This window comes from Phocoena sinus, chromosome X (genome assembly GCF_008692025.1).
Source record: "Phocoena sinus isolate mPhoSin1 chromosome X, mPhoSin1.pri, whole genome shotgun sequence".
Classification (NCBI taxonomy): domain Eukaryota; kingdom Metazoa; phylum Chordata; class Mammalia; order Artiodactyla; family Phocoenidae; genus Phocoena; species Phocoena sinus.
This window is the reverse complement of record NC_045784.1, coordinates 89,643,524-89,662,183: the sequence shown is the minus strand read 5'-3', so window position 1 is coordinate 89,662,183 and position 18,660 is coordinate 89,643,524. Positions and strand designations below refer to the sequence as shown.

Here is an 18,660-nt window from a genome sequence, read left to right as displayed (position 1 = left end):
GCTTCTAGTTTTCATCCCTTTACAAGGGTAGCTTGATAGAATATTCTCAGCCTTCTCAAACCAATGCTTTCAGGTTAGCAGAGAGCAAGGTAGCTGAGAGTCTCACAAATGAACATAATGGAACTAGGAAAATCTGTGCCCATGGATCTAAGGTGCCTATACACCTAGGATTCATAATGTAATTCCTTCCTAAGAACTCCTTCCCCCACCCCTAACTCAAGTCAGAAAAGTCAGTCAAGGAGTCAATGATCACCTCAGGTGCTGGAAGAGAGCCACTGGAGCGGAACTGGCCTAGACTGGGCACGTTTGCCACATCCTGCTGCTACGGTGCTCTAACTTGCTCACCCCCAGCCCTCCCAGCAAGCTGGTCTCCCACACAGCTACTTGAGAAAGACTCCCACAGGAATGAATGTTCTCATAGTCCCTGACTTTGCAGAGGAACAAGAGTGTCTTTCTGCTGATGGGACAGTTAGTGTGTTCATTCATCTCCCTGTAGGGCATAGAAACACAACACAAAAATTTTCCTAGGACAGAGACTGGAAATCTCTTTGACCCTGGCTGTCACTAATAGGGTAAGAGATAGCACTGTGTCATAGGTTGAGGCAAAGGAGGGAAATAAGGGGGAGAAAGGAGAGACAAAATAAGAGTAGCAGAAGAGGAAGGGAAAAAAATCACTCTTTAGACTGACATTCAAGGCCCTCCTTCCCACTAATTCTAAGTAGGCTTTTTTAATTCCTCTTTGTCCCCCAAGGTCATGAGTAGAGCTGACCTTGTTTCTAGAGGAAGCAAACAGCCACCTGTAGGGTATGAATTGTGACACTCTGGGAAAGGCCCCCCACAGGCACTGCAAAGCTGCCAGAAATTCCCACCATTAGTCATGCCTATGAGTTACAGAATTGAAATATCTATTAAATTGCAAATATGTTATCTTAGAAGGAAAACATTTTGGCCAATATCAGTCATGAATTCTTTATTTCTTTGAGGTATTAGATTAGCCCCACCAGAAAGCAAGGATCTGGGGAGATGGGCTACAGAGAAGACATGACATTAGGACATTTAAAAGAGCTAGAGAGGGACAAAGATGTCATTCAGGGTGGGCTGGGTAGGGTAGGAAAGGCCAGGGTGACCCAGGAAAAGAGCGAGGCCTAGGAGGAAAGGCAAAGGAGCTGCTGCAAGCCGGTTTGGGTCATAAGATTTCTGTACCTGAAACTGTGCAAAAGAACAGTCAATTATGAAATGCACAGTCAGTCATGTGAAAGTTCCATTAATGTAGCCAAGAACTATTGACTGCTGAGGTCTTTCCTCATTAAGTCACAGAAAAGGTATAAATGAGATATATTCTCATACGATAATCGGGATACAGACATTCAGATCGTATCAACTGGCTGCTGAGAGGGAACAGGAAGGAGAGAGAAAACACGCCAATGATTTGTCCCCCTTGGTGCTTCACATGGCACTGCTTCGATGCTGCTCTAAGGTGGCTGCTTTATCCCCGGGGCTCTTCATTTATCTGTAACACTTGAGACCAACTTGCTTCATCATCTAAATCGCTCTTCTCTGGAAGGTGATCAATTTGTCAATACCCCTCCTGTAGTATTACATCCATAAATTGTGCCCTTCACTCTCTGCTTGGATCGACCAGTCTGTTGGATGGTGTGATTAGGATAGCTTCTGAGTGCTGTTCTCAGTTTGTCTATTAACTGCTCTCCAGACCACTTTAAGATTTTTTTCCCCACTTGCTGCTGGAGATGGAAATCATGGAGCAGAGTCTGCACCCACCACACAGCCAGTCACTTGTTTAAAAGTGCTACTGAACCAAATTCTTTAAGGCAAAGGCCACAAATAGGCAGCCCTCAAACAGAATTTAGCCTACAGGCATGTTTTATTTGGTCCACACAATGCTCAACAAACCAGGAATTTCCACATAAAAATTCAGACTTCTAGCATCTCTTCAAAAATTAGAGGGCCTAGCAGCACTGGATCCTTAATTTCATATAACAGCAATCAGCTAGGGCTGAGTTGGTACTGCAAGGACTCTCCAACTTGCTCCCATCTGTGGCCTCACACACTCACTCAGGTATATGACCTGCCTGGCTTCTAGAAGCATTTTGAATATTGATTAGGGAATTACCCCTTCACTGGCCTAGCGTCAGCCATCAGCAGTAAATGCTTTTCCTTTTAAAGAAGGAATCGAATCAGAGCTATTTATTCTTAAAGCCAAAACAGTGGATTGGCAAATAAGCATTTTAAATAACAGGTTATTTCAGGGATCCTTAGCTCTGGAGACCTGAGCTCTGGAGTCACCATTTTTGGAGTCCTCTTTTGGGTTGCATCTCCTTTTTATCTGGCCCAGAACCCAGGATTAAGGGACTGTGGACAGAGTAACAGGGGGATAGGATAGGAAAGTATTGTGTTAGGAATCAGCAGATATGGGTTCTAGTCCTGGCTATGCCATTCACCAGTTCCCAGCCCAGGGCAAATGGTTTAAACACTGAGCCATAATTTACCCTGCTGAAAAATACAAAATACAAATAATGATAGCAACAACAACAACAATCTTTGCCAACTCCGTAAAGTTCTGTGAGAAACAGAATGAGATCTCAGAAGTGAAAGTGCTTTGAAATTATAAAGTTCTCTACAAATATCAAGCTGTCTTATTTGTGCCCAACTGAAGCACTCATCAATGAAATAAGCACCCAACCAATCCAAGCTACACATAATGTCTGAGTACTTACTATATGCTCAGCACTTGGGGAGATGCAAAAGAATTGGTCAACAAAACCCTGTCCTTAAGGAGCTTATAGGCTAGTTGAGAAAATAAGATAAACAATGGAAAACAAGATTATAATTGTAACATAAACATAATGCCTGCTAAGTATATTACTGAAACTGTTAAAGATACAGTCATCAGTAGGATGCCAGTAGACCCAGGTATTCACTTGACTACTCAATTAGCTTTTTTTTTTTTTTACAATTTATTCTGTGGAAACAGCATCTTCAGATACTCTCAACCAGGGGAAAAGTGTTACGTGGTCATACAGTTTAGGAAATGTTATAAACTATGGCCCATCTTCCTTTTAGAAAATTATAATATATGTTAGAATATTATATACACTAAGTTGCCCTGAAATGCCTTGCAAGAAGGAAAGCTATATGACTTTGACCTAGCAGATAAACACATTGCCACAGAACTTCTCACCATTCTCTCTTCCTTTCCTTTTTCTCTCCCCAAAGTAACTATTAACATCTCTTAGAATTGGAGCTCCATAGAACACAGTTGGGGAAACACTATTTGTCCTAATGAACATATTTTAAATTTTCACAGGTTCCAAAGGGAACATAATTCTGTCTCTACCTGTCTCCTTCAAGAACCACATTAGAAACTTAGATCCTATGCTCCTGGTTGCACAGAGTAGACATTGATTTTTGTGATGATTGGTCTTTACCAATTGAATCAATGTTGTTTAACTAGACTGTTCTTTATTTCTTCACCTCTACTAATTTGAAATAATTGCCATAACTGCAATGAACCTTACTGGAATTGATTTTTTTTCTCAATAAGGATTTTCTATTAATAGGGCCACATGGCATCAAAACATGCAGCCTGGCAAATTCTATCTTCTGTACATTCTTGCTTTTCCTGGAACCATGTTGTTCCTTGTTTCTCTCCTGGCACCGTCCTAAGCTCAGATTTAATTATGTGTCCCATTACTACTAATCTCATCTAAGGTGCTCACTGAGAGCTAAGGACTAGGCTCCAAAATGTCAAGTGTATTCTTTTTAGGGTTATCTAAATTCCAGCAGGGACTTCAAATTGAAGGCCAAATAGTTAATGTCCAAAAAGGTCATTATAGTGGGATGATGTACACTGTGATCAATATTTTGGCATCTTTTTCAATGTACATAATATGGGTGAAATTGTATGGTTTGTGCTTGGTGATGGTTGAAAAGTTATAGTTGAGAGTCAGAAAGACCTAGATTCATAATGTGCTTGGGCAATTACAAAGTATGTGACCTTGGGACATAGCCTCTTTAAGTTTTAGTTTCTTATTCTATAAAATGAGGACAATAATAGTAACTACTCTCATATGGTTGTTGTGAGGAATAGATGAGAAAATGAATGAAATACACTAAGCACAATGTCTCCTTCACAGTGAGCTGTCAATAGACATTAGCTCTCAGGGCGCCCCTATTATGATAACTTAGTTGTTGGCTTAGAGATCACTTCTCCTGTTGCATTATTATCACTCAGTCAGAATCTCCACTTCTTTTTATTCCTCCATCTCTCCACCATATCTCTAAATTCCACTGTTTTTCCTAAACCCACTCTCACCCCAGTGTCTCAGGATTAACTGTAGAGGCATGAAAGAACAAAGAGCCAGGGCCAGGAAAAGCCCATTTTCAAATCTGATGGGAAATTGCTTCCTCTGTGTGTAAACAGATGCCATTCTCCACACCAAAGGAAGGTTACCCTAACAAGCTATGCAGTCTAAGTGACACCTTCAACAATGCACTACAGTTGGCTTTAGCTTTGCAAAGTGAAATTAAAAGCACTTACTGAAGCCATGCATTTGAACATCTTCACCAAAGACTGATTCCAGCTTCCAGTTTGCAATTTAATCAAGCCTTGCATGACCAGATTGATTTGCTGCTATTATAGTAATCCAGCAGCAAATCTTTGCAACCTATCCATAGAATAAATCTCTCTTTCTAGCCATGACATTAAGACACCAATGGGTTAAGAAGTCTCTCATCCCTAATAAGTGAAGAGTCTCAAGTCAGGAACTCTAGAGCTATCTAAGATAATCAGGAGTAGGGGTATTATTTGCATATTCACCAGAGAACAGATTAGTGTTTTTTTTTCTAAATAGTCAATATGCTTTTCTGAAAAGGCATAAAATCATGTATTTATGAATGATTTGTTAGGTGAAGGGTGAATTATCTTCTAAATAGAGTTAATTAGTATTGGCTTCCTGCTTGGGTTCATTTTTGGGAGCCCCTATAATTTATGTCTGTCATTGACCTTCTCAAGGTAGACGTTCTCCTCTATTATAATAGGAGACCCTATTCCATTATCTTATCCACTCTCTCCCACTCCTCTTCTCCTTCTTCTATTATCACCTGTTCTACATTCTCATGTAGTCAACCTTCCCTTCTTTCCTTATCACTTTTACTAGGCTTCTGCACAAAATTCAATGTGAGAATAAAGGAAAAAAATATCTTTAAAATAGCAAATATCCACCTGAAAAATGCTGTGGGAAATACAACTGTTAGTTGTTGGTATCTTTGGCAAATGACCTAAATACCCTGTTGTACATGTCTATATGTTGTTAAACCACTCCCTATTTATCTGCAGCCTCCAAAAGTATAAAAAAGAAATGTCTACAATAACAGTACACAGGTCTTCTATGATTTAAATATTAAAATGATTCCAGAAAAGTTGTATATAAATCAAATCCTACTTAAATGCAGCTGGCTATTTAAAGAAATCTCATGACAAATTCTTTTATATTGAAAAAATAATTTCATAAAGCCAAAGATTACCTTCTATTTAATCAGTTTTGAATAACTAGATCTTTTTACAACCGGTATATTTAAAGCAAGTAGTACCTATACACTTTAAGAGAGCACTTGTTTCACTGAAGAAATATTTCTGATTTATAAATTTAAAAGAACAGAGAGAAAATAATCTTTTAAAATTTTGATAATCTTTTTAAACTTGCATACTTGCAATAGACAATCTTAAAAACCTCTACCTACATGATTTTGTAATTAACCAACTCTATGATTTTTGTATTAATATTCCTAGCCCATGTCTGCATATCGCTAAACTCAAAACAAGTATAAGTGGGTTACTCTTTAAATAATCCCAGCCTTATATTTTGAAATATAAGAGGATAATCTGTTAATTGCTCTTTTTTTTAACATCTTTATTAGAGTATAACTGTACAATGGTGTGTTAGTTTCTGCTTTATAACAAAGTGAATCAGTTATACATATACATACGTCCCTATATCTCTTCCCTCTTGCATCTCCCTCCCTCCCACCCTCCCTATCCCGCCCCTCTACGTGGTCATAAAACACCGAGCTGATCTCCCTGTGCTATGCGGCTGCTTCCCACTAGCTATCTATTTTACGTTGGGTAGTGTATATATGTCCATGCCACTCTCTCACATTGTTCCAGCTTACCCTTCCTCCTCCCCGTATCCTCAAGTCCATTCTCTAGTAGGTCTGCATCTTTATTCCCATCTTGCCCCTAGGTTCCTCATGACCATTTTTTTTTTAGATTCCTTATACATGTGTTAGCATACAGTATTTGTTTTTCTCTTTCTGACTTACTTCACTCTGTATAACAGACTCTAGGTCCATCCACCTCACTACAAATAACTCAGCTTTTTTTCCTTTTTATGGCTGAGTAATTGCTCTTTAAACAAGGAAACAAGGAATAATATAGCTTAGACAATATTGCAAATAAAATAAATCTTCACAGAGCAACCTCTTGAACTTCCATACTGAGAAGACATTTTGTCTCTACATCAAGTATAACATTTGAACTCTGTGAATAAATAAACTTGATATATACTTATATGAACAATAACTCAAGGATAAGTTTGAATTATTTTTTCTAGTATGTAATATATACTCACTATATTTTTATTTAAATAGCAAATGAATAAATTACTGTTTCAGTGGCTGAGGTTTAATCCTCACCCTCCCTTGACAGATTTCCCTTAGTGATCAAAACTCTGTATTTTCCTGACAGCTGTTAGGAGCTTAGGTGAAACAATTTGGGACCTATGAAAATTAGTTTTGGTGTGTGTGTGTCTGTGTGTGTATGTGTGAACTAACATGCTCACAAGGGAATCATACCTGTGACTGACTTCTTTGACACCATTTTCTCAGCTAGTATTTCTCAAAGCATGATCCTTGAAAGGCATGCAAGAGATTCCCCAGGACAAAAAGATAAATTCCCTGTCTTACTGATGTACTAAATTAGAATCTGGAGGAGAGAGATGGGAATCTATATTTAAGGAGCCTTATCTTTACCATACCTGGGTTCTTCCATGTGATTCTGATGCACAGTAAAGTCTGAGAAACTCTGAGAGGTAGAGTTCAGGTGAAATTTTAAATCCCCAGTTCAACTTTTCTTAAAGTTTAGGGCAAGTGAATTAATGCCTTATAAGACACCCAAAATAAGCTCCAGAATCTAAAAACAAACTAAAGAAACAAATGTGTTGTCACCATAACCCAACAGATGGAAGCATAAAAGAGGTTTGATATTTACTTTATTCTGGTCCAACTTAAAATATAAGCTAAACACTATAATGTTACAAACTTTACTAAATGACCTCCAAATGGAAGTGTTTTGAAAGCATCAGATAAGGATTGTGTGACTGTGGTCAAAGTGATGATTCTGCAAGGATTTGTGCATGGTCAGGCCACTTATGAATGATGTATAACTGCCTATGATTGACTCTTCTGCTTGAATGAGGCAGGAAGTCTAGTTCATACTAAGGGAATCAGAAATTAAACAAAAACAGATCTTTGCTATTTGGATTGGCCAAATATGGTAGTTATTTTGAAAGCTCATGGAGAAGCAACGTGCAATTCTAATCAAAATAATAATTCAAACCTTCACAGAAGGTACTTTACAATTCAGACTAAGAAGTAGAACTGTCATGTATTAGAATAGAGAATGAACTAAAGTATATATATTAATTTTAAATTAATTTTAAAGTATATATATATTGATTTTTATTTTTACTCCTTTTGTTAACATTTAGAATTTAGAAAAAGATGAAAAAAGAAACTAGTTGACTCTCAGGGATCAAAAACTAAATAAAATATATGTTATACAAATGAACTTATTAAGCAAGTATCATTATTAATAGATTGATTTTAACACTATCCCAAAAAGGTCAGCTAGCCATAAACAAAAACAATATAGAAGAAAATCTATATTCCTAACATTAATGAGAGTATGTTGTAACTAAACAACTAGTTGATGTCAACATTAGATGGTTAAACAGGTAATGCTCAAGCTAATAAGTGCAATAAATATTACACTTGTCTGGATAATGTCAAATTTTACCATGGCTCAGATTTTACCCACAATACAAAAATGTGTGTGTATACTTATACACACACACATACATCTAAAACATATATAAGAAGAATAGAATTAGTCAAGATTTGCTCAGGCACAATAGTAGGTGGACCTTTTGTCACACTGTTTCTTAAGGTCCATCACACCCATTGTCAGGGATAATCTTTATGTCATTAGGGTCTGTCCTATTTTGCTGAAAATTACTTACTAACATTCTCCACCAGGTAAGAATATTCTGAGTCTCTCTCTTCCATTGTGAGTAGAATTACTAATTTACAATTTGCTTGTACTTCTGATGTAAAACACACATGTGCATGCTATTCATTTGGAGTTGCTCCATTTAAGAATCACTAGAACCTCACAATAACATCACTCATTTATGAGAAATTCTATATAAATGATATTTTGGATGCAGTCCAAGAAGATTTCATTACAAAAGCCCAACAGAACCTCATTCTGAGGCAGCCTTCACCTGCAAGAAGACTCCACATATGGGGTAAGTCAACATTCTAAAGTGGTTCCAGCATATTTCTTCTGAGACGCTTAGTAACAATCAATGATACCCTGAAGAGTTAAGAACCTTTCATAAAAGCAGAGAACAGATATGCCGTAACTGGTACCATGTTCCCTAAATTAATTGTCCATATTCCACATATAGCTTATCAGTATAACTTATTAATAGTGAGTTTCACAGCTATTTTATTTGTAGCTAATTATAAATTCACAGCTAGTTTACTCTTTGTTTGGAAACTTTTTCTTCCTGTACCAAATTATACTTAAAATCTCATTTGCCATGATTTGGTTAAACCAATGCTTACCTGTAACTTTCAATTCAGTTGTTCTTCTTACAAGTTTTCCTTCATACTTAAGCTCACAAGTGTAATTTCCCCCATCTTCTTCTTGAACTTCCTGGATTAGAAGGGCATTTCCTTTCTGTATTATGATGCTTCTCCACATTTTTGGCTTGCATTCCTGCAGAGAAAATATTTTCAAGTAAGCAAAAAATAAAAATTTACATCACTAAGTCTTAGTACTGGCAAGTTAGTACTTTCACTTTTTTGTACTCTTCTCTTTAGTTTTCAAAATGTGTAGCTAAAGAGTTACGTCAATGACCAGAAAACATCACAAATGCATCTTATTGTATCCAATTGAAACATCACAACTACCACCCTAAGAACCACTTTAAAGGCCTGATCCCAAGAGCAGAAAGTCCTTAGAGACATTCTGCAAAAACAGAAAAGCATACAAGATCCCCAAACGCAAAAGAGGTAGAGCAGTCACTGAGTAGCCTTTTAATGCCCTGGTTCTTTCTATATGACAGGAATATGTCCTAAGAGTTCTAAGAGGATAGTGTTCACTTAGCAACATAATATAAACAAGGGAGCCTTAGGCATTATTTAAAAATTCTAATTGGCTTTTACACTGGCAATGGTTTAATTACTTTTTATAGTAAAAGCTAATAATAATATTCAAGAGTCTCTCTCCCCATAGTCAAGAGATCTATTGTGAGGAGGCTGAGGGGGGAAGGGGATCAAGAAAATGAGGCTTGAGGAATTCTCTAGAAACATAGCTAGGTAAAATGAGGACACACTTTGTTGTAATAAGGTAATGGGGAAATGATCCACTTATTTTCTGAGTTCAGTGATCTGTGACCAGATAATAAGATTTGGGTTTTGAGGTCAATTCTTTTACTCATCTGGTAAGAATGTGTTGCTACTGGAATTGGACTTTACTAGAAAGGAATGATTAATTTCCATCGACTGACAGAGATACAACAATAGCAGAGTATGTAAGAATATTCAGCCAAGTGGCTTTGTCTTTTGGGAATTTTCTCAGACTACTTTTTACATATTGCTCCAGTTTATCTACCACTTATCTCAAATGTTCAACGAAAGTGGTGGCCAAAAGCTGTGCAAACATCAGTGAAGCTGTGGGGGATAGGTGTGAGGGGGTACTGAAGTATTTTATCATTTAAATTCTGGATCTGTCAGTTAAGGAATTAAAAAATTGATCATGAGGCAGATGACATGAATAATAGTTGAGGACAGTTTCCATATTCTCCATGGTATATACAACATCTATTCTACCTCTCCTTCTCCCCACCCTTACTCCCACCCTCTGCAGACACATCCTAAATATTCATGTAAAAGTAAAATCAGTGCTGACTCTCAATCCCCAGCTCTGCATGCTTGAGTGTGTGCATGTGTGTGTGCGCACATGTCGTAAAATGATTTGGAAGAGTAAGTACCCATTTATTAGATTTTACTGTAACAAAGTTTCTTCTGTTATGATAACAGAAGTGAAAACAAAACACAAAAACTGACACTTAAGTTCACAGGTATAATATTTAAGAGATACACTTGCTTTATGTCCAATACAACTACCCACACACATTGTCAGAGAGTAAATAAAAGTAATACTGTCTAGGGCATCTAGATATAAAGCTGCTTCACTCCCTAGGGTCTTTCCAAAGAACACTTAAGGGTCTGTCTGAAATTCTATTACATACCATGTCTGGCAAGGTTTATCACCTATATGAGATTTGCTTCTGAGTTAAACCTTGGGATATAAGGTTTCTGGGAAAATGAAAAAGAAAGACTGAACAGAAAGAAAAAAATTAGCCCAGCTGCCACTATCGTCATACAATAATAATCCACAATTATTTTCACATTGCTTCCAACTCTGATAGCCTCAGATTTCTAAAGAATCATTCTGAAGGTCATTAAACAAAAATATGGTCCCTCTGGGCATTTTGAGAGGAAAGGAAAATGAAAACTGAGCTGCTTCACTTTCACATAGCAGTGGTGGGGGCAGGCAAATGAGCCCACACACTCACTTCATTCAAAGACAAATGGCATCGTTTTCTAATGTCATTTTTTGCGGGAAAGTCCATATGCAATTAGCTCTGACCATTTTCATCTTCTCTCTACACTGCTTTGTTTTTTTCCCCAGGAAGTAAAATCTAAAGAGTGTACAGGAATTACAAAATAACTCCTGATGAGGAACAGCCTGGAATCTTCACATGTTCTTTGGGATAGATATAGATAGTCCCAAGTGCTTTTCAAGTTATCATCTAGCCTTATAAAGAATTCCTTGTACCCAACAGAGTTTTTGTTTTTAACTGTGTTATAGGAAAATGTTATCTTCAGGTCACCTCCATCCTTCTGGAACAATGTAGTATAGATGAAAAGGCAAACTGGCTTCAGAGCAAGACAGCTCTAGGTCAAAATCTGGGGTTCACCCAAGTTCTGTGATCTTGGGAAAATTTGCCTAACTTCTTTAGGTCTCAGTTTTTTACTCTGCATGTGGGGATACTATACACTACCATATGAACAACCAGAATCCAGAGGCTTGCAGAGTTTATTCATTACACTCTTGTTGGGCAGCACTATATTTAGTGGTCATACAACACAGAGAATGCTTTTCATCCCTAAACTTTCACAATCCTGGATTATATCTCCTCCAAACGTCTGGCTCTACTTGGTGAAACTTGGTGCTAGTGGACTAATCAGATAAGAACAAATCTTCACTAATTGGTTAACCAGCCCCCAGCAACGTAATACTTTAACCCACTGAAAATGTATAGTTCCTAAGAGGCCACTCCAACACTAATCCTAGCAGGTGGGTAGAGAAACTGTATTTTGTTCAGAAGAGCCTTGTAGATGATATCCTGCCCCCACCAACCCATCCTTCACGAAGTTACCTCATTGGCTATCCTGCCCATGTCTGGGTGCCTATATCAAATCTCAGAAGTCTTCCAGGTTTTTTACTCCATTATTTGCAGCATCTCTGCCTTAAGCTGCTGGCTGTGAGGCTTACTACTGTCACTGCTTCTCTCCTGCCCCCAGTCTTCTCATCATCTCTTTCCTATTGGACAGACAACATTACCATACTTCACTCCCTCCAGACTTGTTTAGTTTAATTCTGACAGACTGGTGGGCAATAAAGTTTGCAGCACATAGGTCAAGTCTCAAGATGGTTGTTTATCTGAGGTAAGGACAAACTGCCAGAACCTCGAATGGGAACAGGCCCCTAATATTGTCCTCAGTGTGTAATGCCTCTATTAGTTAATGCCTCTGAGACCATTACATTGAACTTAATCAACTGGAAGTTTTCGCTGAGGACCAGTTTTACCTAAGTTTAACAAACAGCTTCAGTTCATGGTCCAGCTGTCCTCTCACAGAACAGTTTGCTGTAGGACATCCTTGCTCAGTCAAAATCACATCAGCCTTTAAATTCCAGCTTCCTTCCCTTCTTCCCAGCCTTCCTGAGTGGAAGATGTTATTTGCCAGCAGTTGCTAGGTTGGGAGCCTAGGATGTTCAACAGAAACATCTGTTGGCCCAGCCCCTTGAAGCTGCCAGCCATATCTGGATCTTGGAGTTCCCACCCTGAAATATTCACCACTACATTCACAGTCTACTTCTGAGATAGCATCATCACAACCACAGGTGTATTTCAATCAGTTTGATTTGTTAGTCATGGTTACTTCAGTGCTATTCAGAGCACATGACTCATTTCTCACAGCAAGAACATGAGGAAGATTCATTTAAATATTGATTCTGATTCTGAATTTCAGACACAAAGCAGCTGTGTAACCATAGGCAATCACATAACCTCTGGTCCTCTTCAAATACTTAACACCCATTCCCTCACACCAAACTTCTCTCCTTTCCCCTGGAGACTGAACTATTCCACAGAGCATCTAGGCTCTGCCTAACAATTTGTAGGAAACCTGAACTTTCGTCACTTTAAAGATGGAAGAGATAGGAGCACAATTGTGAATTGGGTATCAATCTTGTACTTCCACTCGAAATGCCTAGGATAACCCACTGCAGAGAGTCCTTCCCCTCCCTAGTTCTTTTCCTCTAACTTTCTATCTTCACAATCCTAATGTTGAATTTTGGTACCCCCACAGCAGTTCAGTATAAATCCCACATTCAAATACTTGGGATGAAATCCCAAATTATATGTTCTTGAGCATACTACTTAACCAATCTAAGCCTCAGTTGCTTCACCTATTTTTAAAAAGTTGGTGATAATCATAATATATACCAAATAGGGGTAATTATTAGGATTAAATGAGGTAATGCATATAAATCCTCTGTAATATAGAGCATCACATGCTAAAACTACTCAATAAATATTAACTATTATTCTATCATTGTCATTACCCTCAGCATCCAGCTTTCAAATTACATACACAACTATCTTGATATGTTAATAACTATTAGGAGTTAATGTGACTCATATTTCTATAGGAGTCTGGAGACAATCCAAAGTTACCATTCCAATGAAGGGGTTGATTTACTTTCTTATCTGACACATAAAGGACCTGAAAGTTATTACTGCCATCCTAACAACAAGAAAAAAGCTGAACAAACTGAAACTCAATAACTTCTTTTATTTCCATCAGGTAATTGAGGTCACAGTAAAAGCCACTGTCCCAGAAACTGGAGAGACAGGTAGATACAGAGAATCACAGTTTACTGGGAGCAGAAACAGCCTCAGGAGCCAACTGGTAGGAACAGTTAAAGGATAATTGAGTAATTTCTGGAGACTAAGTGTGAACTAGCTTGAGAAATAAAAAATCCCTGAGGGCCCAGTCTTGGAAGGCAGCCCACACTTTTGTAAGGTTTACCTCCATGAGCCTCACCAGGTTCTTCTCAGACTGAACATCAGAGAAAAGTCCTGCTTCTGGAAAAGGATGGGGAAAGTAAACCATTTTGAAATATACCCAAAGAGCCTGCCCATAAAAGACGTGGGGTACAGGAAATATACAACCCCAGCCTCCTCTAGGCTTTGAAGTGGGGAAAGAAATAGCCAGCTCCAGTCCTCTCTATCTTTACTGTCTTACAGGAAGCTGAGAAGCACATATGATGGTCACAGGCCAGGGACTAGGCTCACTAAAAGACTGAATCTAATCACAGGATTATAGAATGCTTTCCCTTGCCCAACACCTTACCAGCACATCAATAGGGCTCCTGTATAATAACACGATATTACAGTTGAAAGAAATGCACAACACAGACCTTATTTAAGAATATATCTCTAGGGGCTTCCCTGGTGGCACAATGGTTGAGAGTCCGCCTGCCGATGCAGGGGACAGGGGTTCGTGCCCCAGTCCCGGAAGATCCCACATGCCGTGGAGCGGCTGGGCCTGTGAGCCATGGCCGCTGAGCCTGCACATCCGGAGCCTGTGCTACAGGACGGGAGAGGCCACAACAGTGAGAGGCCTGCGTACCGCAAAAAAAAAAAGAAAAAAAAAAAGAAAAAAGAAAAAAGAATATATCTCTAGAAAGATAACAGGGAAGTAAAAAATAAGGACACCAGAGAGACTTTTAGCTTCTAACACCTACAGCAAGTAGTAAAAACAGTCTGACTCTTAGCCAGATAAGCATAAAAAAAAACCTCACAGTAAAGGCCTATTTACTTCAGTTCCTTTTACCAAGTACATCACGCCTGGATTTTTAAAAATATTTACAAGGCATATTAAAAGTCAGAAAAAAACACTGTTCAAAGAGAAAGAGGAAGCATCAGAACCAGATTAAGATAGGGCAGAAATTTTGGAATTACCAGTCTGGGAATTTAAAATAAGTATGATTAATATGTTAATGACACTAATAGAAATAGTGGACAATATGTAAGAACAGAAGAGAGATGGAAACTCTTAGAATCAAAAGAGAAATGCTAGAAATCAAAACACTGTAACAGAAATAAAGAATGTCTTTGATAGGCATATTCATAGACTGGACATGGCCGAGGAAAGAATTAGTGAGCTTGAAGGTATATCAATAGAAACCTCCCAAACTAAAAAACAGAGGAAAAAGAATGAAAAGAAATTGAACAGAATATCCAAGAACTGTGAGAGGAGTACAAAAGATGTAACATAAATGTAATGGGAATACCAGAAGGAGAAGAAAGTGAGAAAGGAACAGAAGAAATATTTGAAGTCATTCTAATGCTGGCTCATCCAAGATTACCAGACTAGATCATACCAGACTAGGTATGACAGAGAGGTTTGTTGTACAGATAGGTTACTATAAGCAAATGAAATGAGTTTTGAACAATATATAAAAGTTAGGCAGGTAAGCAGGACATACAGGACAGAGGGAATAACATGTGTAGAAGAACTCAGATGTGAAAAACTATGGAGTGGACAAAAAAATATGAATAGTTTTGCTCTCTTGAGAGTGGCAATGAGTAGGCGGAGGCCAGATACTAAAAGCCTTAAATTCCATTCTAAGATATTTGTACACTGTCAGGTTTCAAATCTCAGCTCTGTCACTATATAACCTATCTCATAAGACTGTTCTAAGAATTGAATTAGCTAATTAATGAACATGTGTGACACAGTGTCAGGCCCTGTAAATACTCAACAAAAAGGAACTACTAACTAAAAGTTTTTATAGAATCATTGGAGTGCTTTAAATAGTGGCACACTATGATCGGATGTGCATTTCTAAAAGATCATTCTAATGGATATATAGAAGGTAGTCAGATTATAAAAAGAGACATTGCTTAAAAGGCTTTAATTTACTTTGATCTGTTTTTATCCCTCAAATGTCATTAATGCCATTAAGGATACACAGGAAGACCCTTTAAAGTCTGGATTCTTATAACAATTTAGGAAAAATCAATAGCAAACTCCTGTTAAATTTGAGAAAAACAAACATGTCAATAATTATAGAAGTTGACAAAAACATATCATTTTGATAAATCCAGAAATTGGACAGTCAAAACTCAACCTTATAAGATCTTTATTCCTAATCACCAAAACCCAGCAGCAAATGGTCATCAATGGGTGAATGGCTAAACAGTGGTACATCTCTACAGTGGAATATTGGACTATTATTCAGCAATAAAAGGAATGAACTATTGTTACATACCACAACATTGACAAATCTCAAATGAATTATGCTAAGTGAGCAAAGATAGGCACAAAAGGCTACATATCATATTATTCCATTTATATGACATTCTGGAAAATACAAAACCATAGGAATAGAAAACATATCTTTTTAGCAAGGACTGGGGCTTGGAGGAAGGGAATGAATACAAAAGGACATGGAGAAAATTGCAATGATGAAAATGTTCTGTACCTTGTTTGTGGTGTATATATTTGCCAAAACACATCAAATTGTACAAGTAAAAAGGATGTATTTTATGTTTGTAGATTATATAGAATAACAGGACTTTAAAAACCCTCAATCTTAAATTCCCAATTGGAGTTTGAGATGTCCTAACTTTGCTTCTAGCTTTCTATGTAACTTTTTCCTTTCTATAGTAGCAGCATATATCAAGGACTTTAGTCATTAGATGTTTATAACATGTCTGAGATATATGGCATACATTGTTATATCTATTTTATAGGTGGGAAAATAGAGGCCCAGGGTCATCCAATTACTCATCCACATTAATGGTGTAATGGTGACCAGGATCCAGGTCCCCAGGCTCAAAGACCAGTGCTTCTTACACATATTAAATACCCATTCCTCAAATAGCAACCCATCTTCTCTATAATTTGCAAATAATAAATAACCATTTTCCCATTTCTAATGTCATACCTAAAGATAAAAACAAGGATAAATGGGTCTTAAATCTTGTGTCACTGACTGTGGTTTTAGGGCATACAAAATTGAAGCCTTCATGGGATTCCTAGCTCATTCCTTCCAGATACAAGTATCTTTGAAAATTCTAGTTAAATAGATTAAGATTTTCAGGATGGAATGTAATTTTATGGTTACAAAATAAGGTACATACTAATATCAATACATTTTCAAAAGGGATTCAAAAACCCCAAGCATTTTGCCAAACCATTTTTATAGCCAAAATGTGTCGGTCATTTGGGCTGCGGTATTACAAGGTCTTCAATGACCTTCTTTTTCCCTCTTTAAGAAAATTGTCAGGATTTTCTGGGAGACAAGATTGCAGATTAGAAAGACTTGAGCTCACCTCCTCTCATGAAAACACCAAAATCACAACTTATTGCTGGACAACCATTGACAAAAAAGACTGGAACCTACCAAAAAATATATTCTACATCCAAAGACAAATAAGAAGCCACAGGACAGTAGGAGGGGAACTTTCATGATATAATCAAATCCTATAACCACCGAGTGGGTGACCCACAAACTGGAAAATAATTATATCACAGATGTTCACCCATAGGAGTGAGAGTTCTGAGCCCCATGTCAGGTTCCCCAGCCTGGGGATCTGGCATCAGGAGGAGGAGTCCCCAGAGCATTTGGCTTTGAAGACCAGTGGGCTTGTGTGCAGGAGATCCACAGGATGGAGGGAAACAGAGACTCCACTCTTCAAGGGCACACACAAGGTTTCACGCGCACTGGGACTGTGGGCAAAACAGTGACTCCACAGAAGCCTGGGCCAGACCTACCTGTGGGTCTTGGAGGCTCTCCTGGGGAGGCAAGGGTTGGCTGTGGCCCACTACAGGGGCAAGGACACTGGTGGCAGAGACCCCAGGCAGTATTCCTCAGAATGAGCTTCCCTGGTGGTCACCATTTTGGCACTTAGACCTGGCCCCACCCAACAGCCTGAAGGCTCCAGTGCTGGGACACCTCAGGCTAAACAACAAACAGAGTGGGAACACAGACCCACCCATCAACAGACAGGTGGCCTAAAGTTGTTCTGAGCCCACAGCCATCTCTAGACACACCCCTTGACACAGCCCTGCCCATCAGAGGGACAAGACCCAGCGCCACCCACCAGTGGACAGGCACCAGTCCCTCCCACCAGGAAGCCTGCACAAAACCTTGGACCAACCTCACCCACGAGGGGGCATACACCAGAAGCAGGAAGAACTACAATCCTACAGCCTGCAGAACAGAGACCACAAATACAGAAAGTTAGACAAAATGGGATGGCAGAGAAACATGTTCCAGATGCAGGAACAAGATAAAAGCCCAGAAGAACAACTAAGTGAAGTGGAGATAGGCAATCTGCCTGAAAAGAAATTCAGAATAATGATAGTAAAGATGATCTAAGATCTCAGAAAAAGAATGGAGGAACAGACTGAGAAGGTACAAGAAATGTTTAACAAAGAACCAGAAGATTTAAAGAGCAAACAGAGATGAACAATACAATAACTGAAATGAAAAATACACTAGAAGGAATCAATAGCAGAATAAATGAGGCAGAAGAAGGAATAAGTGAGCTGGAAGACAGACTGGTGGAAATAATTGTCACAAAACAGAATAAAGAAAAAGGAGTGGAAAGAAATAAGGACAGTCTAAGAGACTTCTGGGACAACTTCAAACACACCAATATTTGCATTATAGGGGTCCCAGAAGGAGAAGAGAGAGAACCTGCCTGAGAAAACATTTGAAGAGATAGTAGCCAAAAACTTCCCTAACATGGGTAAGGAAACACTCAAGTTCAGGAAGCACAGAGAGTCCGATACAGGATAAACCCAAGGAGAAACACGCCAAGACACATTTTAATCAAATTAACAAAACTTAAAGACAAAGAGAAAATATTTAAAGCAACAAGGGAAAAGCAACAAATAACATACAAGGGAATGCCCATAAGGTTAACA

At 38.3% G+C, this 18,660-nt stretch overlaps 1 protein-coding gene across 1 annotated transcript in view; it reads right to left on the bottom strand.

Annotated features, from left to right (window-relative positions):
- The window catches only part of IL1RAPL2 (interleukin 1 receptor accessory protein like 2), a 1,092,642-nt gene that overhangs the window by 484,640 nt on the left and 589,342 nt on the right, over positions 1-18,660 (bottom strand). Inside the window, exon 4 of the mRNA XM_032620989.1 lies at positions 8,926-9,079. Coding sequence (XP_032476880.1) covers positions 8,926-9,079 — 154 coding nt within the window. The remainder of the gene's footprint in view (positions 1-8,925; positions 9,080-18,660) is intronic.